This window comes from Danio rerio, chromosome 20, assembly GCF_052040795.2.
Source record: "Danio rerio strain M-AB ecotype USA chromosome 20, GRCz13ab, whole genome shotgun sequence".
Classification (NCBI taxonomy): Eukaryota; Metazoa; Chordata; class Actinopteri; order Cypriniformes; family Danionidae; genus Danio; species Danio rerio.
The window spans coordinates 45,458,797-45,482,500 of NC_141040.1; the positions used below are offsets into that span (position 1 = coordinate 45,458,797).

General features: G+C 36.3%; 1 protein-coding gene across 1 annotated transcript in view; it reads left to right on the forward strand.

Annotated features, from left to right (window-relative positions):
* man1a1 (mannosidase, alpha, class 1A, member 1) overlaps nt 1-23,704 on the forward strand; it is a 219,887-nt gene that overhangs the window by 195,468 nt on the left and 715 nt on the right. The window contains exons 10-12 of the mRNA XM_087298827.1: nt 1,065-1,237; nt 5,173-5,288; nt 18,316-23,704. The exon at nt 18,316-23,704 is cut by the window's right edge and continues 715 nt beyond it. Coding sequence (XP_087154953.1) covers nt 1,065-1,237; nt 5,173-5,288; nt 18,316-18,442 — 416 coding nt within the window. The 3' untranslated portion in view covers nt 18,443-23,704. The remainder of the gene's footprint in view (nt 1-1,064; nt 1,238-5,172; nt 5,289-18,315) is intronic.

A 23,704-nucleotide genomic window follows, 5' to 3' on the forward strand; every position in this document is an offset into this window, starting at 1 on the left:
ATATATATATATATATAATATATATATATATATATATATATATATATATATATATATATATATATATATATATATATATATATATATATATATATATATATATTTATTTATTTATTTTTTTTTTTCATTTTCTTCTTCTTTTTTTCCCCTCTTCTGGTAAAAATTACTATATAATGGTAATGAGAATAAAGTTGTTACCTAATATATTAAGACAGTTAAAAAAGTATTGAATTAGGTTCAAAATAACTTAAAGGATAATAAGAAATGATGATTAATATAACGGGAAGTTATACTTTGGGTTTTAAGTCAAATATGTAAATAATACTTGGGTATATATAAACTATATACACAATATGTATTAAATGTTACAGTAATAAAGTGTTGTGGAAAATCACAGTAAAAATTTTATATGAATTGTAAAATAATTAAATGTACACTGTTTTGATTACAAATATTACATTTTTTTTACATATTTGTTTTAAACATAGCATATTTTTACATTTTTTAACCATTATTTTTTTATTATTATTATTATTATTATTATTATTATTATTATTATTATGTTAAATAGTGACATTTGCTAAACATGTTTGAGAGAAATATATATATATATATATATATATATATATATATATATATATATATATATATATATATATATATATATATATATATATATATATATATAAGAAAACAGTACTTTCCCCTCAATAATCTTCACCCAGTGAAGTCTTTTACTGCATCTGTGCTTTGGCAGGAGATTTCTGACTGTACTAGTCAAGTAGCTTTTTGCTAATTCAGTCAACCCTGAACAAACACACGCACACACACACACACACACACAAATCCCTCTGGCACTTGTTAAAACACACATATACCCTCATCACTGGCTTGTTCATAATGCGTAGGTATTTTAATCGTGCACAGATTATCAAAGGTTCAGATTATGCCACAACCCTTAATCCACATCCAGCTAGTGTTTCTCTTCATCTCAGGAATGTAATCCCATAATCCTTGTCAGCATGAACATTTCCATCTCAAATTTGTCTGCTTGTGTGTTTTAGATCTGAAATTGGGTCCTGAGGCATTTCGTTTCGACGGCGGCGTGGAGGCCATCGCCACTCGGCAAAACGAGAAATACTTCATCCTGAGGCCAGAGGTCATCGAGACGTACATGTACATGTGGAGGTTTACCCACGACCCCAAATACAGACAATGGGGCTGGGAGGCAGTGCAGGTACGGATTTCACGTCATTCTTATTACTCGCAGTGGGAATCACAGATTAACTCACAATATACTGGCTATATTTTGCAGTGTATCCAGAAAGTGATCACAGTTCTGTGTTGCAGCTTTATTCTAAATTCAAATTGAGTTAATTTTTAGGAATAAATTGATTATTTTCCTCAAAATTTTACAAAAACAAAAACACAATACCCAATAATGGAATTGTGAAAGAACTTTGTTTAAAATATTTATTTATTTATTTATTTATTTATTTATTTATTTATTTATTTATTTATTTATTTATTTTTTATTTTTTATTTTTTTATTTATGTATATTTATTTATGTATTTGTTTGTTTTCATGTTTGTTTGTTTATTTGTTTAATAGTTGTTTTTTAATATAAGACCATAGAAATACAAAAGAAATAAATCAAAACCAAAGACAAACATGCCTTCCATTCCATGTGAGACAGAAAATCTATGTAAACAAATACCAACAACAACAACAACAACAGCAGCAGCAGCAGCAGCAGCAGCAGCAGCAGTAGTAGTAGTAATAATAATAATAATAATATTAATTCATTCATTCATTTTCTTGTCGGCTTAGTGCCTTTATTAATCTGGGGTCTCCACAGAGGAATGAACCACCAACTTCTCCAGCAAGTTTTTACGCAGCGGATGCCCCTCCAGCCGCAACCCATCTCTGGGAAACATCCACACATGCACACACACACTCATACACTACGGACAATTTAGCCTACCCAATTCACCTGTACCACATGTCTTTGGACTGTGGGGGAAACCGGAGTACCCGGAGGAAACCCACGCGAACGCAGGGAGAACATGCAAACTCCACACAGAAACGCCAACTGAGCCGAGGATCAAACCAGCGACCTTCTTGCTGTGAGGCGAACGTGCTACCCACTGCGCCACTGCCTCGCCCATAATAATAATTATAATTATTATTTTTAATAATATTAGTAATAATGATAATAATACCAATAATTATAATAATAATATACAAATAATATGAATAATAATAATAATATTATATAACTATATTACTGCTACTACTATTACTACTACTTCTACTTCTACTACTACTAATAATAATTATAATCATAATAGAACTACTACTACTACTACTACTAATAATAATCATAATAGAACTACTACTACTATTAATAATAATAATAATAATAATAATGATAATAGTAATCATAATAATAATAATAATAATAATAATAATAAAAATAATAAGAGAAAATTATAATAATAATAATATGAATAACAATAATGGTAATATTCATAACTGATTACTGTTACTACTGTTACTGCTGATAAGAGTAAAGAAAGTAAAGGCATAGAAAATAGCATGCTAAGAGTAACAGATTGGAAGGGGAGATAAAAGGGAGGAAAGAGGAAAAAAGAAAAGGGAAATTTTTTTTGAAATGATCAACATGAACTCATCATGTTTTTAAGAGGTACAGACAAGAAGTTAGCAAAAATAATAAACATTATAAAATAATATATACATATACTTTATATCAATACTCATGCTGTATCTCACTGTTAGTTTCTCTTACATCTCACAGCTGTGAGAAATCAGCATATTGATTTTTATCTCCCACTCCTGCTTATTACATAACGTCAACCAGTATGTGACTGGTAAACACGTCAGCGCATTAGTGTGTGGATGTAGGCCAGACTGTGAGTCACGGCGAGGCTTTATCCCTGGCCTCAGATGCTCCCCGCACTTCAGCACTGCAGGATTAGAGACAATGGAGACCGCCAGGATCTTACAGCCTTGTAATTGTATCATAATGACTTGAGATTGCCATTGTGATGTGTCTATCCCTTCAGGCCATACATCACATCTCTGCTTCTCGCTATTCCTCTCTCCTCTCGTAAAATCTGCTGGCTCAACACTCTCGATTCTCTGCTTGTTGTTAGATCTTCATTATCTTAAAACTCATTTGCTGCATTTTTAACACCACCACAAATGCCAATCGGTTTGATTGTTATAGCGCTTCTCACAAATAGAGCACAAATTGCTGTCCCATTAAAGGCTCTGGTTTCATTAACATTACATAAAGTGTTAGATGGGGGTTTTAGCATGAAAAGTGGCTGATTTGCAACACATCAAGTATTTTATAGTGTATACAGTTTAAAGAAGAGGCTAATCTAAGAAGATTTTGATGTCTGCAGTACATCATATTAAAGAGACAGTTCACCCAAAATTTCTGTATTCTTTTAAACACAAAAGAAGATAGTTTGAAGAATGCTGGTTCTGGCACTCATTAGCCCCTTTCACACAGTGATACCGGTAAATATCCGGAAAATTTCCGGAACGACTTTACCGGTATATTCAAAAAAGCGCTGTTCACACAGGCGAGGACGTTACGGAAATTTTCCGGAAAAGAGCATTCACACATCCATTCCAAAATACCGGTAAATTCTGACATCATTCACCACAAATGAGCTTTAAACGGCTGCGCTTGTATTTGTAAACATTTGACTAAATTACAAACTCTGTGGATGATCAATATTGTGAACAACTTTCGCAGGATCACTTTCGCATGTCGAGATGTTCATAATATGTGCGTGTGCAGGCGCTCACAGGCTGTTTCACAGGCACACGAACGTAAACAAACAACGGCTTATCATAAGCATCTCATCGATGATTATTTACACAGTTGACATAAAGAAGAACATATAAACGTGATCTGACTAACTTCTAGCAGCTAAATGTGTCTGGAAAAATATTCAAAGGCTTTTATTCTCACAAACCGCGCGGACGTAAATGCGTGTGACTGTTGTGATTGGCTTAAGCAGACGTTTCACGTCAGCACGTTCTAGACGTGCACGCGCTTATTACGGCAATCTTCCATCTGCATTCACACAGCGCAGCATTCCGGCAAATTGCCGGTAATGTTACAACTTCTCTTTCCGGAAAATAGCCAGAACGAATTTACCGGTATTTTCAAAAAGGACCTGTTCACACATACAACCTTTCCGGAAAATTGCCGGCAATTTTCCGGAAAGGTCTGTATGTGTGAAAGGGGCTATTGACTTCCATAGTAATAAATCATTAGTCTGCTTAAGGTGATCTGTGCTGTTACTTTTCTGAGCAGGTACTTTTTGAGAACTTATAATTTATCCCTGATAGACCACAAGATTGGCAAAAAATTCTACAGATTGATGGAGGATCCCCATGTTTGTCTAGAGACCAGAGTATTCAGCCTGATGTCACGAGGAAACATAACTGTTTTACGTATTGTCAGAGAAGTGGAGAAGAAATTTTTACGATTTCATTTGTTTGAAATATTAAATTTTTTAAAGGAAAGTCGTGACATGTGGCAAAGCACAATTTGTACTCTGCATTCAACCCATCCAACCACGCACACACAGCAATGAACACACACACACACCTGGAGCTGTGGGCAGCCATTGCTGCGGCACCTGAAAAGCAGGTGGGATCAGTGCCTTATTTAAGGGTCTCACCTCAGCAGTGAGCAAATTCTCAGCCGAGGGAAGTGAGAGCTCTGGTTATTCACTCTCTGCTGTCAAGACTTAAACCTGTGACCTTTTTGATCACAAGTCCAACTATCTTCAAATTTTAGTGAGATCGCCTTTGAAACAGATGTACACATTCAGCATCATTTGCACTACTCAACAAAAATTTGCCTCTAGTTGAGTGTTTACATTGAATTTTAATTTAATTTAGTCAAGCATATACTTAATTCTATGTTTCGTATGTACCCAACATAACACTACCAAGCTCTTCACAATTACTTAAGTCTTAAGTAAGATGAACTCTGCAAGAAAGTGGATCTCGAGGGCCAGTATTGCTAAAGACAGTGTGCTGTGTTTGTTGTGACTTAGGCCAGTGAGCAGCATTGTTTTCCTGTGTTGATGCTGACGATTGCATTTTTGCGTGTGTTTCAGGCTCTGGAGAAGCACTGCAGGGTGGAGGGAGGTTACAGCGGAGTGCGAGATGTTTACAGCAACAATCCAAACCATGATGACGTGCAGCAGAGCTTCTACCTGGCTGAAACGCTCAAGTGAGTGCACTAGTGCTTATAGATATTAAATGCTGGCCTGTACTACAAAACTGTTGCGCAGGCATGGTTTTGGCACACGGCAAAAATATATTGTATGCGTCAACATTATTGATTTCATTTATGGCAGAAATCATTGGATTAGAAATCATAATTTTTTGTAAAAAAAAAATAATTGTGTAAATATATAAAAAAAATATTTTTTTTATTAATAATATGCAAAGATGTTTCAGGTATATATATATTTGTTTTCTTTTTATTGACTTTAAGACACATTAAAAACACTTTCAGTTACTGTTTTATATATTTAAATAAGTTAATGTCAGAATATTTTATATATATATATATATATATATATATATATATATATATATATGTGTGTGTGTGTATGTATGTATGTATGTATGTATGTATATATATATATATATATATATATATATATATATATATATATATATATATATATATATATATATATATATATATATATATATATATATATATGTATATATATATATATATATGTGTGTGTGTATATATGTGTATGTATATGTGTGTGTGTGTGTGTGTGTGTGTGTGTATGTGTGTGTGTGTGTGTGTCTATTTATTTATATATATAAATATATGTTATGCTGTATGATGGTGAGACATATTATTGTTTACACTTTACAATAAGGTTGCATTAGTTAATGTAATGTATTTGCTAACATGAACTAACTGAAAAACACCTGTACAGCATTTATTAATCATAGTTCAACATTTACTAATGCATTATTAGCATTGAAATCATGTGTTAACATTAGATCATGAGTTAACATGAACCACAATGAACACATTTTTTTCATTAACTAACATTAAATAACATGAACAAAAACTGTAATATATTGGTGATTTTTTTGTTCCATTTTTTTTTTTTTTTGTCCATTGCCGATGGCCAATAGACATCACGATGCCAAGCCGGCATCACAATCTTCCGCCCCCAAAAAATATACAATTAGGCCCCGTTTACACTAATATTTCTTAGCTTTAAAATGGCATTTTGGAATGAAAACGATCCACGTCCACACTGGCGTTTCAACTAGCATTTCTGAAAAACCCTCCTTCCACACTATACCGCTTAAAACACACATCACGTGACCACACACACTCTGTCATGCGCTGCAGCGTATGCGCACGTCTGAGCTCCAGGCAGTCAGCAGGTGCTTTGAGCACAAAACCCCAGAGAGCATTGCACATCGGACATTTTATCAAGGATGTACCGTTGGATCAAGTCTCACTATAGTTGTTAGACTTGATATTTAATTCATCTTGTCCCTATGTAACGACTCTTCGGTCTTTTGAATCTATCAGGTAACGTGTCAGAGCGTCAGTACACTGCTTTAAACTCTGCTTTCACTATTGTACTTAGAAGTTCTATCAAAAACTTCAGATACTGTTGGTTGTGCACATTTTTTACCAACCAAGTTTGTTGATGGCATTATAATGACTCAGATCACTCTGCCTAGTATCTGGATGCAGTCTTTATGATGCAAGCTGAAATTGCACACTCAGCGATGCAATGTCGGACACAATGCACTCAATGAAGTGAGTGACATCACTGTTATGGGTAAGGTTAGGGGTTGGGTTAGGTGAGCGCATTTAAAAAGTATTGGATGCAACTCAGATTGCACTGCACCGGGTCTACATCCAGACCCCTCTCCAGAGTCCTGCGGAAAAAGAGATTGACACGTGGTAGTTTGTGTGTAACTTATCTTTATTTATTTATGATTTGGTTATGGATAAAACAAAGACCAGGCGGGTCCGGTAGTTGAAACAGTAGGTTAAAAACATTTAATTCATTATGAATTAGTTAATTATTTATAAATAATTAATCCACCACCGCCTACGAAAACGATGCCATCGTCCATCGCAATGTTTTTACATTAAAAATTGTACGATGCCAAATTGGTCGACATTGCCCAACCCTACTTTCTGTACAGATTTTTTTTTCATTATGCTAAAAACATGATAATTCAACATATATTTAATTTATAAAATTAATATAATTAATTTTAAACTCCAATACAAATAGACCTGCACATGTCAATTTAAGACCATTTTGATACTTTAATGCTGCATTCACACCAGACGCGGAAGAAGCGTCAAGTTCGAGTGATTGAAGTCAATGCAAAGACGCAAATAGACATCCTGCGGTGCGATACACGTGAATGAGGCGGTGCAAATGACGCGATTCGCTCAAATGAAGCAGCGCGAGTTGAGCGTTTTGCTCGATTGACGCAATTATTGCGCGTATCACATGTTTCGAGCGAGTTTAAAAATCTGAACTTCAGCGGACATTCGCGCCATGTTAACCAATTAGGATGTGATTATGACTTAGCACTTGTTGTTGATGTCCCGGGGGAAAATCCTCCTGCTGACACTGACAACAGTTCATCAAACTGGGCTCGGCTCAGTCAAAAGCACCGATGAAAGCTTCCATCATCCAAGTATAGTTTCTGAAGGAGTTTATTAGCTCACAGAGCTGGATGCACCTCTAAAAGGATCTAGTGGATTCAGCCACGGCTCCAAACAAATCTATGCTGTTTTTCAGCCTTCATATAGCACATAAACACAGCTATTCTCTCAATAAAATCCATGTTAGCCACTTAGTAACGCAGCTAGAGTCACCTGGCAGACAGAAGCCCTGCCCATGACGCAAATTTGCACCTGTTGTGAAGTGAATTTGAAGTGCGAATATTGTAATTTAGCTGATCTTGTCGCGTCTGGTGTGAACACTGCATAATAACATCATAATGCATCTTAAAATGATCGCATATCGCAATACATTTTGTTGTCCAAATCTAAGAATATTTAATTTAATAATAGTCATTTAAACAATTTGATAATTATTCTTTGAAACAAAAACCTAAACAAAAATGCTCAAGGTAAAAAAAAAAAAAATAGAAAAAAGTAACAGCTATTTTCAATCATCAGGCACGCACATAAAAATAGTCATAATTTATAGTAAACACTAAAGTGTTTTTTAACCATACAGACACTGAAACCTCTAATAGAGATCAAGAGGCTGTGCAGTCAGCTGAAATGTGGTTAGGATTGGTCTTAATATATGGGTGATATATATTTCATCACCAAATATGTTTGAGGACGTGTCCACTTGTTGTGCGATAAGTCGATATACTGATTACTGTGACAGGCCTGAATACGAAATATTTTATAAAATAACTTTGTATTATTAAAATCATAATGTGTGCTGTACTTTAAGAGTCCTGATTCACACAAAGTCGATTACTGTAATTTGATACTGTAATATTGCAAAAATAGAATGCATTATATTAATGACAGTCTAACGAGAATCATCAATCAGAATAACGAGGAGGAAACGTAAAACTAATGAGAATTGGGGGAGCAGTGATTATAATGCTCGTCATAAAATAACGTTAAATCTTAACGACCTTCATTTTCTTCATGCAAAAGAGAGGTGAAATATGATAAACTTGTCAAAGCATCTTTGGATCCCAGAGCACTGAGATTGAGTCCTCGAAATCAGATCAGCCAGTCAATTAGATCACAGTTTTTCAGAAACCTCCTCCCACTTTGGTATGCAGTACATATCAAATGTTTATGAATGATCCATGGACTGAAATTCACTTGTGTTAACTAAAAGAGAGCTTGTTGGCTTGCAATGTAATGAATGAAGCAATTTTTCTGTCAGGTGAATGAATAGTCACTGTCAAGGTTGACTGAGACACAAGACTGTGTTGGCTGCAATTCATTCACGATTATTCTTAGCATGCAACATCCGTCATCACTGACACTGATGAACAAAAGAAAGAAATCGATCACAATTTACAATAAGGTTTCATTAGTTATAATAATAATTAATAATGACTTACATGGAAGGGCATCCGCTGTGTAAAACATATGCTGAATAAGTTGGTGGTTAATTCCGCTGTGGCGACCCTTGATTAATAAAGGGACTAAACCAAAAAGAAAAAGAATGGATTTCTCACATTTATATAGCGATTTTTCTGGACACTCAAACCGCTTTACACATTTTTGGGGGGAATTTCCTCATTCACCACCAGTGGGCAGCATCCACCTGGATGACGTGACGGCAGCCATATTGTGTCAGATTGCACACCAGCTGATTGATGGAGAGAGTGATGAAGCCAGTTAGGATATGGAGATAGTTAGGAGGCCATTATGGACAGAGGCCACTGGGCAAATTTTCGAAGGACATCAAAGAGTAAGGAGCTCGGTTTAACGTCTCACCCAAAAGACGGCGCTCACTGAGCAGTATAGAGTCCCCATCAATATACTGGGGCGTTAGGACCCACACAGACCACAGATTGAGCGCCCCCTGCTGGCCCCTCTAATACCACTTCTTTACCATCTGGTCTCCCATCCAGGTTACTGATCAGGTGCAGCCCTGCTTAGCTTCAGTGGGCGACCATGTGAGTGTTGCAGAGAGCTAGCTGCTGGTTAACGTTATTGTATTTACTAACTATGAACTAAGTATGAACGATAATTGTGCAGCGTTAAACAATCATAGTTCAAAATTTACTAATACAATATTAAAATCCACATTCATGCTGATTAATGCACCCGAGTTAACTAACAATGAACAACTGTATTTTCATTAACTAACAGTTACTAACATGAAGAAATACTGTAATGCAGTGGTCCCCAACCCCCGGGCCATGGATTAATTGGTAGCGAGCTGCAAAAGAAATAAATTATTTCAGTTGTATTTATTATATGAGTCTGAAAAATCTTATGTTTAAAAAAATTTGAAGTATTACCGAACTCTCTTGGTTACGCAAAAAGAAACTCAACGCAGAGGTACATACAAACCTACTTCCAGCTAGTATTTAGGAAGTGTTATTGCAGAGCAACACAAACAGTACGCAGAAGAACAAAAACAAGAAGTAGACGTCTTTGGAAAGTTTCTTTGCATAGGGGTAAAGGCCCAGTGAAGGGCCCACGAACTGCCAAAGGAATAAATCCGCAACCCATTTGTCAATAAATCAGGTGAATCCAGCAGGTCTGTGCAAGAAGATCAACTGCTGGAGATCACAAATGACGTCGGCCATTTAAATATTGTGTCTTTTCCCGTGCAATTTCATTTTTTAAATGCAGGCGCGCGGCGTCTGCATGCATATTGGGAGCGACATTTCCAGGAGCACACAGTTGAAAACATCTTCAGAATGATGCGAGCGCACCGCAAGTCACATGACAAGAACTGACAAAGACTGCAGTGTTTATTCAGTTTGTACATAAATAAAACTTCAGAGATGCAGCAATGTTTTGCCACTTGCCATCCTCTGAGAAAATGGTTGATGGTCGCCTAGCAATCTACATATACCCACCCACATCTGTGCCGCAGTTTAATTGTCCTGTTGACCGGTCCGAGGATTATAAAAAGTTGGAGATCACTGCTGTAATGAACATATTGTTCATTGTTTGTTCAAGTTAGTAAATGCATTTATTGACATTACCTAATACAGGGTAATTGTCATAGATATATACATTAGATGTCGCCTGGCCTATTGTTGTCTATTGGACGGAATGCGTCAATAGCGCCGCCATCTTGCTACAGGGTAGCGCTCCTTTGAAATGAATGCGGGACCAAGGTACAGTGGAGGACTGTGGCCATCCAAAGCCAGAGATATACACATATACACATATATCTATGAGCGGGAGTTTTCCTGGATGTTAGTATGTAATTATTTTTTTCTAATTACGAAAATTATAATTTTACATCACTTTTCTACATTGATGGATCAGTGACCGCACGGGCATTCCTGACAAAAAGCTTGTGTTTGTGTGTACAGAAATGTACTATTCACCCTCTCTGTTAAATGTAATCTAATCCGTGTCCTGAAACACAGCTCCTCTCCTGCTTTCACTTCTCATACTGACGGAGGGAGCGATTCGTTTATGAATGAATCCCCCGAACGACTCTTTCACTAACGTTAGCCCACAATAATACCAGTTTCTGGCAGTGAAGCATCTCGTTGTCATATTTTTTTTGCATTGTTTGCTGATTTTATTCAACAAAACTAGCATTAGTGCGAGTTGGAGCTGCTTTGCCGTATGGTGAATGCAGTAAGTGACTGGTATCATCAATAACGTTACCTGATTAGCACAAAAGTTCAGAACATACAAAAACAGAAAAAATACTTAATATTACCTATGAAATGTTCTGCCTTTGTGCTTTGTTTTCTTTGTTTGCTCGTTACTACACCCGTAAACAGCGCTGAAGTCCCGCATCTTCACATAATAACACTGTCTTGAATAGTGCGGTTGAATGACATTTGTCCTGGGAGCCCTGTACCAATGTGGCGGCGCTATTGACGCATGCTCAGGGTCCCTATGCGATATCTAGTGTATATATCTATGGGTAATTGTTAAGTGTTACCAATAAAAAAAGAAAGAGTAACTCTTTAGTTTAGGTCACAATTCATGGTATTATTAAACCATTAACTACCACTACTCGCCTAATAAACTACTAATTAGCTGTTTATGAATAGTTAGTAAGAAAGAAGCTTTGGTTTTGGAATAGGAATGCAGAATAAGATCATAAACGAATAAAGATATTACAAATGAACAGTTATTATTTTAGTAATAGAAGTCAGTAGTTAATAGCATGAATTGTGACCTAAACTAAAGTGTCACCAACGAAGATTTGAGATGTCAGCGAGGTCACAGTGCACTTATGTATCCTGTTTTTTTATTTATTTTTTTATTTTAGCGTATCTTTTCCAGCTCTTTGTTTGATTTGCGGTTTAAAAAGGATATCACTTTCTCAGTCTCATCCTGCGTCGGCTGACATCGGCTCTCCATTTTCTCCTGTCTTTAATACTCTGGAGGAGTGCTTGCCCTTTGGCCAGAAGGAGCACAGCGGACACAATTGAGCGCACACACAAAAAGACTTGCCGATTCAATGAGAGAGCGCATCCAGAAAAGCCTGTTTTCAGCTTTCTCTTCTCTTTTATTCTGGCCATTTCTTATGCTGCTGTTGCTCCTGGCTAGCGTTTGCCACTTTTGCACTGTAAGTGCGTATTAAGTAATGATTGTTCTTCTGAGGCAGACTGTCTGGCGGGCTGAGGGATCGCAGTTTCCGGTTCAGAGAAATACTCTCAAGTGTGTTTGTGGGCATGACTCACTTCTTCAGCCCACTACATCTGTTGTGCTTCACATGCTCCACCACTGAAGCCAGAGTTCACTCAATACATGAGAATTTGGTCATTTACTCATCCTCATGTCATTCCCTAACCGCTGTTACCTAAGGCCTGCTTACTGCATTTATTCATTTGACAGACACTTTCATCCAAAGCAGCTTGCAAAGCATTTATTAGTCATTGTTTGGAATCAAACCAACAACCTTGAGGTTTTGGATTTATATTTTGAATGTGTCGTTATGTTTTGTTTCACCTCCAAACAAAACGGGACGCAACAAGATTCCAGTGACAAGCTTTTTGGCTGTCTGGACCAAATGCTATTTAAATACCACTGCGCTTCTAACAAAATGGTAAAGGCTTTTAGTTAAATTAATACATATTAAACCACCTTAACATTATTTATAGGAGTGCCAGTCGTTGTTAATTTGCCCTGAGTCACTGTTGAGACTTTTGTTTTCAAACCAGATGCTAATAAATAATGATAATAAATAATAGTAATAATAATTCCTTACACATTTATATAGCACCTTTCTGAACACTCAAATCGCAAATCGTGTGCAGTATCTACCTGGATGATGTGACGACAGCCATACTGCACCAGACCACATACCACCGGCAGATTGGTGGAGAGGAGACAGAGTGAAGAGCCTGGAGTGCCAGTCGTTGTTCATTTGCCCTGAGTCACTGTTGAGACTTTTGTTTTCAAACCAGATGCTAATAAATAATGATAATAAATAATAGTAATAATAATTCCTTACATTTATATAGCACCTTTCTGAACACTCAAATCGTAAATCGTGTGCAGCATCTACCTGGGTGATGTGACGACAGCCATATTGCACCAGACCAGTTACCACCGGGAGATTGGTGGAGAGGAGACAGAGTGAAGAGCCAATCATGATATGGGGATGGCCTATGATATTAGGAGGCCATGATGGACAGAGGTGGGCAAATTTGGCCAGGATGCTGGGTTAATCCCCTACTCTTTTTCGAAGGACATCCTGGGATTTTTAACAACCACAGAGAGTTAGAACCGGGGTTTAACATTTCATCCTAAAGGTGGTACTCACCCCTTCACTATACTGGGGTGTTAAGACCCACACACACCACAAGTTTTTTTTTTTTTTTTTTTTGAAGATCTGAGGTGAAATATCTGCTGCTGCATTTATTAATATGACAATAAATGCCACATAAAATATGTAATTATTTTAGTATTGAGTATTTAAACTCATCTTTTTTCAATTTATCTTTATTTCTCGAGCGATTTTACTGTGTAGATTGTGTCAAAGCTGCTTGAAATTAAAAACTCAAATTAAGTCCGTGTCAGTCCAGTTTTCAGAGCTTTACAGTTTAGTTCAGTTCAGTGTGGTTTAATTTTTACTGCTGAAAGTTGCTTCACAAACCTCAAACAAAGCAAGCCTGTGGTGATCGTGGCAAGGAACAAACTTCACCAATTGGCGAAAGTGAAAGGAAAAAAGCCTTTAGAGAAACCAAGCTCAGTTGGGCACAACCATTTCTCATCTGGCCAAATATCTTGTGCAGAGCTGCTGTCTAGGCGCTGAAATTGGTAGTATTTAATACTAAATATAGCACATAATTTGTACCTGAGGTGATAATTGGCATAGTAGTATATGAAGTTCTGCCGCAGCATTGTAGAAATAGAAACGCATCACTGTCAGAGATGGTTAGAAAAAAAACTCCCTTTAATATAGAAAAGATACCTTTTGTTGTGTGTAATTAGGTGAGGTAAGGTAAACCTTAATGTCCCAGTTTGGGAATTTGTCTTGGATTCTTGCCCTCAACAAATTTCCATAACTGGGACAATTAATTTTACCTTACCTCACCTTATCTGACTACACATGATAAAAGGTATGACATCAATGTTTTCAAAGTGCACTGCAAAGGGAGCACAATTGTAAACATGAAGATCTCTAAAACTGAACGGTAAAAATACTTTGAAAGCAATTTTACACCTAAGAGAGATAACCTTAATGTTTTTTTTTTATTTTTAATAACTTCAACGTTGAATGTTCTAAATGAATAGGGCATAGGGGGGATAAGTGGGAATAGAACACAGCCAGGATCTATGTTTCTAACTACAGCTCCAGAGCTGTAGTTGCGAGTGCTCAAGTTTGCGAAGCAGTTTGCAGATGTTTGTTAAAGCGACAGATTTGGTAAATGGCAAGTCGACAAACTATGTTTGTAACGACGGATCTTGCAACCTTGGTTGACTTATAATGGTTTTAGGAAACGCACCCCAGATAATTTAAAATAGCTAATCTGTGAAAACTGTAGATCAGAATACACTGAACATCCCACAAAACACTAAAAACTTTACTTAAATTACATCTAGTTTATTAATAAAACTTATTTAAGTTTTCAGGGTTTGTGGACTACATAAATGTGGTTCACGTAAGCATGTATTACACAAACTAACATTACTGAAAAAGTAGACCCCCCCCACCTCCTCCTTTCGCACGTATACATGACATTCAGAGTACATTTTTTTAAGTGGTTAAATTGTGGAGGAGCATATCTGCTCATTAGCCTCATTTATAAATGACCTTCACCTTCTACTGACAGAGGTTTAAAACTGAAGGTCTGGAGATCACAGAAGCAGGCCAGGTGTGGTTTTAGCCTCCAGGAGCGCTTCATCCAGTGGATGCGCATGATTTAGCTTTAACTCTGGAGGCCTGAGGTCAACAGCTTATATTTACACAGGGCCAGTGGAGAGCAGAGCCTTTCATCAGCAAATCTCCAGCCAATGCATGTCTGAGAGGAAAGGAGGGTTAGAAAGTGTATTATGGAGGTCACAACAACATCAGGAAACAAGCGTCAGCATTGGCGTCTTCAGCTAAACTTTATCGACTAATTTTTAACAAATGTCACTCTGCCTTCCAAATAAAGATGTGCCTTCTAACCTGATGTTGTTGTTTTTTTTTTTTCTTGTTATTGGCTGCTGGTTTTTGAATTATGGCTTTCACTTGTGAAACAATGTCTTTTAGCTTTGGCTGTCGGCCAGCAAGTTGTTTCTCTTAGCCAGGAGGAGGAAAGTGTTTTGAATTGTTGCAGTTAGCAATCTTCATTTCTTATTTACATTGTTGTTGTTGTTGTTGTTGTCGTCTTGGCAGTGTTTCATTTGGCTGAGGATATTTTACTTCATCAGCACTTGGGGGATGTCCATGTTTTGTTTGGGAATTAAGCAGTCGGATTTTAAGAGGTAGATTTACTTGGGCCATTTAGCATTAAAGGAGATAATTAGTGATGTTTATGGTTTTGCTGTTGTGCATACTAAGTATTAAACTATGGCATGTGACTATTTGCTCACCATTTTTGCTGTAGACATGAATGATGAACTAATGCAACCGTCGTCTTTTGAAATATGTATTTATAACTAAATTATGTGATGTAATTATATTACTATTATTATAGATCTGTAAGTAACATCATGTTTTGCCCAACATTTTGTTGTCAGAATATATTTATATTTAACAAAATTATATATATATATATATATATATATATATATATATATATATATATATATATATATATATATAAATAGCGACAAAAAAGTAAACTGCAATGAAAATAATCTTGTTGTAATAAAATTAAGGCGACAATAAGAATTTATTTGATTGAGAAAAGATAACAAAAAATATAACAACAACAACAACAACTACTACTACTACTACTATTATTATTATTAATATTATTAAAAATGGTTATGAAAATATATTCTAAGATAAATAACTTCTATTTAGACAACATCAAGAATGTGTTTGATTGGAAAAATACAAAAAAATGTATAGCAACTACTACTACTACTTCTACTACTACTACTAATATTATTATAAATGACAATAAAAATAATTTTGTTATAAGAAAAATAATTGTGTTATATTTAGATGACAATAATAATTTTTAATTGGAAAAATAGCACAAATTATAATAATAACAACAACTACTATTGTTATTATTATTATTACAATTATTATTATTATTATCATTCTTCTTCTTATAAATGGCAATGAAATTTTGCGTGCGTGCGTGCGTGCGTGCGTGTGTGTGTGTGAATTAGTGATTGTGGAAGTTTCCCAGAGATGGGTTTTGGTTGGAAGGGCATCCGCTGCGTAAAAACGTGCTGGATAAGTTGGCGGTTCATTCCGCTGTGCCGAGAAGAAAATGCAGAAAAGAAAATGAATGAATGAATGAATGAATTTAGACAACAATAAGAATTAGTTTGATTGGAAAAATAACAAAAAAATAATAACAACAACAACCACTACTACTATTATTATTATTATTATTATTATTATTATAATTATAAATTGCAATGAAATAATTTGGTTATAAGAAAAATAATTGTGTTATATTTAGAGGGCAATAACAATATATTTTATTGGAAAAATAACAAAAAATATAATAACAACTACTACAACTACTACTACTACTATAAATGGCTATGAAAATAATTTCAATATAAGAAAAATAACTTTGTTATATTAAGATGACAATAATAATTTATTTGATTGAAAAAATAATAACACCACAACAACAACTTCTACTATTAATACTACTACTACTTCATATGGCAGTAAAAATAATTTTGTTACAAGAAAAATTGTTATAAGAAATGTTATCAGACCTTCAAATAATAAAACAAATATTAACATCTTACTCCAATTCATACCTAATAACTTAATAAACTAAGACATTCTAAGCGGTCTTTTTTTCTTCCAAAGCTGAATAATTTCCATCTTGTTAAAAAGTTGTTGCATATGCTATATTCTATATTTACTTGTGACGTAATATACTGTAATATATAAAGAACACCTGTATAAAGGCTGATTTATACTTCTGCGTCGAGTGATTGGCGTGACCCACGGCACCTGCCTTCCTGATAGTCGTCAATTAATACTTTTGCATGCTGTTTGTGTTGCTCAACAATAACACTTCTGAAACACTAGCTGGCAGTAGGTTTTTATGTTCCTCTTTGTCGGGTTTCCTCATGGGAGTTTTTTTTTTAACACTACCTTAATGCACAAGTAGCTAAAACTCGCTCATTCAGAGGCAGAAAGTGCCAGACGTGCAACAACGTAAACAATGAACAACAGTTTTCGTCTAGAGCTACTTCACAGGACTTGACACTTGTAATCACTCGGATTACCGCACCACCCACACTGGTCACAGCTAACAAGCTATCACAGAGCTTGCGCTATGCATTGTTGTGACGTCGTTTATTCGCGGCGAATGCTATTAAAGAGAGCATATGTGTGTGCTTGACGCAAAAGCATAAATTAGCCTTAAGAGAGTAATGTATTTCTATATTTACTAAAAATATATATATAATTTATTGTTTTTATTATAAAACCTAAAAAAAAAAGATGAATTTACTAATCATTTGCCTCTCATAACCTTGATGTTTACTGCTTCTGATTGACATATATGCATGTTTCCAAATGGACCCTTTTCACGAGATTATTATGATGCGTTTAACAGTCATCAGCCTCTGAAATCCTTGAAAGTTTGTTAATATTTTGATTTAGATTTTTTTTAAGTATGCTCATTTATATGCCCTTTTTTTGAAAGTCTTAATAACACCATCGTTTAGTTTTTCTTTTATTGTTTCAGCAAATAGGATTGTACAAAAATGATTTGTTGTACCCATTTACTGAGCTGTAGGTTGTAGGTTTACCCAACTTTGAGGACTTCAACTACTGAGAAACACAGAAATATGAAATGGGTTCACACCAGAAATGTCTCTTTACTTTGATTATCTCCTGTAGGTAACAGATGAACACACCTGGGGAATTGTCTTAATTTCTTTTTCTTCTTTTTTTCAGATATCTCTATCTGCTGTTCTCAGATGACGACCACTTGCCCTTCGACCACTGGGTGTTCAACACAGAGGCTCATCCCTTACCCGTCATCAAGAAAGAGAGCCCAGAATTACCAAACCATCTCAAGTAAACTTCATTCCATCTCAAGAAACGCCACTGAAACACAACTTCCTTCAGCAGTGGACAAGAGCAATGGACGTCAAAGCGTTGCGGCTGGAGAGTTTCTATCCTCCAGGACTCCTGCTGGAGCTTTATGTGTTTTCCCCCTTCCTCTGCCGTCTCTTTTCAGGAATCTGCATGCTGCCCCCTGCCCTCCTCCTGCTCTCTTTTTTTCTGTCCTTAACACTATGGACACGTTTCTGAGCCTCAGAGACCCAGAAGGACCATTTTTTTCCTCTGTGAGGAGACCAGACCGTTTTCCATCACACTTGCCCTCTCACACACTTTATAAAGCCATAGGTGATTCAAAGTACGTCCACATCTTTTTGTATTTTTTTTTTTTTTGGCATCATGTGTGTTTACATGAGCGAAGATGTGAGATCTGTCTACTGAAACTTCGCCGGCGTCTCTTGCTGTCTGTTTTTTTTCTTCGGCGTTGAGGTTTGGTTCAGTATTTTGAGGCTTTATTCGACAGCAAGGTAGTGAAACCAAGTCAACTAGTGCCTTTTAGTCTTAACTGATCAATGTAGTCCATTTTTAATAGCAACGCTCCATTTAATTTCGCCGCAAGCGTCGTTCTACCCTCATTATGGATATACACTACCTGACAAAAGTCTTGTCACCTATCCAAGTTTTAGGAACAACAAATAATAACTTGACTTCTAGTTGATCTTTTGGTATCAGGACTCAGAGTTCATCAAGATTCTTTGGATTCAACTTCAATACCTCCTCCATCTTACCCAAGGCATACTCAATAATGTCAATTTCTGGTGACTGGGCTGGCCATTCCTGGAGCACCTTGACCTTCTTTGCTTTCAGGAACTTTTATATAAAGGCTGAAGTATGTGAAGGAGCGCTATCCTGCTAAAGAATTCGCCGTTTTTTGTAGTTTGTAATGTAATGGGCAGCACAAATGTCTTGATACCTCAGGCTGTTGATGTTGCCATCCACTCTGCAGATCTCTCGCACACCCACATACTGAATGTAACCCCAAACCATGATTTTTCCTTCACCAAACTTTACTGAACTGTGAGAATCTTGGGTCTATGCGGGTTCTAATAGGTCTTCTGCAGGATTTGGGACGATAGGGAGGCATTCAACAGATGATTCATCTGGAAAATCTGCCACTTTTCCAAATGATCAACTAGAAGTAGAACAAGTTATTATTTGTTGCTCTTACAACTGGGATCGACGGCAAGACTTTTGTCAGGTAGTGTAGAGTCGTTCATTCGTGAGCTTACTTTTGTTGCATAGAATGTGTAAAAACTGTTTTAATTGTTTACTAAATCAAAGGAGGACGAGACTTTTTATCTTTGACATGTATAATAGAGTACTTTGTGTTAATTTATTAATCAAAAGGGTGAAGGGGGTCTTTATTTTTGTAGGTGTGGAGGGCAGGAATCTACAGAGCTTCTAATGGGATGTGGTGATGGAAAAATTAGATGATAGAGGGGAATTATATTTCGGTGATTTAGTGTTTGTTTGCAATAACATTGTGTTCCCTGAATGAACTTTGCACCTGCTTGTGAATCTGTTGTGCTTCCCCACCAAAATGAGCATTCTCTTATTAAAAGTACGGCTTTTATATAATTTGTGAGGATATTTTCTCCTGGGAATGGCAAGCAATGCAAAGTATTTAATTTTTTGAGAAGCTTCGCATTCCTTTAGAAAAGTTCTTTCAGAAATGTATTCCATTTTCTAACAAATGTATTACATTCCCTCTAGAATTATTCTATTGCACAACAGTTGCGTTCTCTTATAATCTCTCCCCATTGATGCAATAGTTTTCTAAGAGGACACACAAACAATCAAAATGATTGGTATATTTCTTTGAGGAATGCAATGTTAATTTAGTTACCCAAAATAGCTTGATACAAACAGAAACTTAATAATATTAACAATAATCCATTTTATTTATAATGCACTTTTCCAAAACCCAAAGCGCCATGTTTCCTTTCAGAAATAAGTTTTCTAACAAAGAAATGTTGTTGCAGTAAAATAGTTTGTTCTCCTGCTTAAATAAGAACAAATCATCTCCTTTTTAAAAGTTTAGCTAATGAAAAGTTTTTCAGGGAAATTAAAAGCTTTGTGAGAGAAAAACATTTCTCAGGAGATCTAAAATTTGGCAAGCAAGTTTGCAAGAACACAACAGATTTTGGAGCAGTGCAGAAGTTTGTTTGAAGATGATATAAATATAACTTTCCCTTCCTGGGGTCCGTTCTTCATACATGGATTACTCAATTAGCTGGATTTGGTTACTGACCATTTGACATGATCCAGGATTGTTTTTCAATCTATAGCTCAATTATATGAACAGGATTAGATCGGGTCTTTTCAAGCAAAGGTAATACTGAATGTACGGAATCTGATATCTTCTTATGCTGTGTTCACACCAGACTTAAATCGCACATCCGCATGTAAGAAGATGCATGAATATTTTGAGATTTACTCGCTTCATTTGTGCGTCAAATTCGTTTCATTAATGCATCAAATTCACTTAACAAAAGACGCTGATTTGCATCATAGGCAGGGCTTCTGTCTGCCCGGTGACTTTAGCTTTGTTGCTAAATGGCTAACATGGATTTTATTGTGAGAATAGCTGTGTTTATGTGCTTTAGGAAGATTGAAAAACAGCATAGATTCGTTTGGAGCCATGTCTGAGTCCACAAGATCCATTCAGAGGTGCACCCAGCTCTGTGAGCTCATAAACCCCTCCAGAAACTATACCTGGATGAGGGAAGCTTTCAGCAGTGCTTCCGGCAGAGCTGAGCCCAGTTTGATCAACTGTATTTTGGTTCGACAGGAGGATTTCCCCTCGGGACACCAACTACAGGAACTACATCATAATCACTTCCCTACAAGAGCAAGCTCCTGATTGGTTAACGCGGTGCGAATGTCTGCTAAAGTTCAGATTTTCCAACTCGAGCGATTTGCATGTCAATCATGCAAAACACTCAACTCGTGCCGCTTCATTCGGGCAAATTCAGTCTTTTGTGCATCTCATTTGCACTTATCCCACCGCAAGATGTTTATTTGCATCTTTGCATTGACTTAACACTCGTAAATCACTCGTGCCTGGTGCTTCTTCCGTGTCTGGTGTGAACGCAGCATTACAGTAGTACTTATATAGACTTGGGGGGGAAAAAAGTATGCAATCTGCATTCCAAAATAACAGTACAAACAGTCACGGGGTGGTTCTCCCCAAAGGGTTCAAAGAGAGTGTTTATTATTATGGACTTTTTAGACACAAACGCACACCAAGGTACCAGCTTTAGTACAGTTCGTGTATGATAATAGACATGCACAATATTCGATTTTTTTTAACAATTAAAATACAATGCACATGTTTTGACAACTAAGATGACAGGGATTTGATGTTTTGCAAAAGTTGCAGACGCCTTTACCGACATCAAACCGCTTTTTTTTTTTTGATGCAGAATTCATTTAAATATACAGTTATTCCTGTATATACCGATTAAGAAACTTGAATAGGCCTGGGCTAATATAATAAAGAAAATCCATTCTAAACTAAATAAACTAAATAAATTGCTAAATACTCTCAACACATGAAAGTGTAAAGCCTGCAACCCACAACAGATGTAAAAATGTATTGCGTATCATATTTAACAAACTTTTTACTACAAATTTTATACTGTTTTGCTCACATGGATAATTGAATATTAATCAGATGATGTCATAACACTGCTGTGCCGTCAGCCATGTTGCATTGCTCATCACGATTTCGAGGATCGATATAGATCTGTCCCTCACAACACATGCAGCGATATCATATCAGTTCATCTAGACATTTTAATCTGATTCCAAATTAGCCAGAGATCAGCTATCAGGATGAAATGTTCCAGAATCTGACAAATCATCTAAGATTGTTTTAGCAAGGTACGAAGAACGGACCCCTGATTTTAATTTTTTTATTAATATTATTTACCATCACCACATTTTCTGGACTTCCATTGGAAACAGCGATAAAGCTGCTTGAATCTTTTGTGTTTTATTAGGACAAGATGGGCAGTGTTCGTAAAAAGGGGAGTGAATATTAGTTTGAATGTACCACCAAATGTGAATTGAACATACTTTGGCCTAGCTGTTGTGATTTATCATTTAATCTGTTTGTCTGTTCGTGTGTTCGTTTGATTTAACATGAAAGCACAACGTTGTGAATCAGTATATTGGGGTTCTCCGTGTAGAAAAGGATAGGGCAATTACTGTAGGATGACAAAGACGGCGAGTTCTTTAAATGGAAAACAAGATGCAAACCAATGAATTCAAAGCAGTCCATACCACTGGATACAACACACACAAACACACACATGATGAAGTAATAATGCATTCACATCACATACACTACAACACATTCCAAATCATGCACAAACAATTGGATCAGTTTCCGTCTTTAAAGTCCGTGTGAGTCGGAAGTTGCTGTGACTTTTATATTGATGTACTTCCAACTGAAATGGAATTTTGAGTAGGGGGCGGGGCTTTCTGTTTGCATATCATTTTCTCGTAGCAAACTAAACATAAAAGGGGTGTGGTTAATAATATCGTGGCTGAAACCGCCAAACGGTTTTAACATCTCATCTGAAAAACAGCGATCACTGTGCTGTATAGATTTCCCTTCACTATACTGGGGCGTTAGGTCCCACACAGACTGCAGGTTGAACACCCCATGCTGGTCTCACTAACACCTCAAATTATTCACCTAAACACCTGTTTATTGTGCGCCAGCAAAATAACCGTAAATTGTGATATCACACGGACTTTAATGATAGATTTTGTGAAATTGACGCAGGGCGTGCTTAATAAAACGTCTATATTTAGCTAGCTATATTCAGTTTCCCAAACCCATCATGTTTAACTAGTATGGTGTGGTGCTTTAACCAATGTATTATACTAGCGGATCTACATGGGGAAATGATAAATACTAATACCTCGCAGGGATTCCTCTTTTGAGGCCAGCGACTGCAAAACTTGACATGGTATTTCTGCGCTGTACGTATGTATGCTAGCGAAAGTGCGTGCTGTCGGAGTTCGGAAGCGGAATAAATCAAAGTACCGTCATCTGGAGGGAGGCCTGTCATAAAACACTGTGACACTGTAGATAAGACATCGCATTCACTGTATTCATGATACTGCGAATCTAAACCATGTTTAGCACTGCCGCGGCTTAGCGTGCGCTAGCGCTTTGTGCTGTCTCTTTCGTGAAAGTGATTCCTCA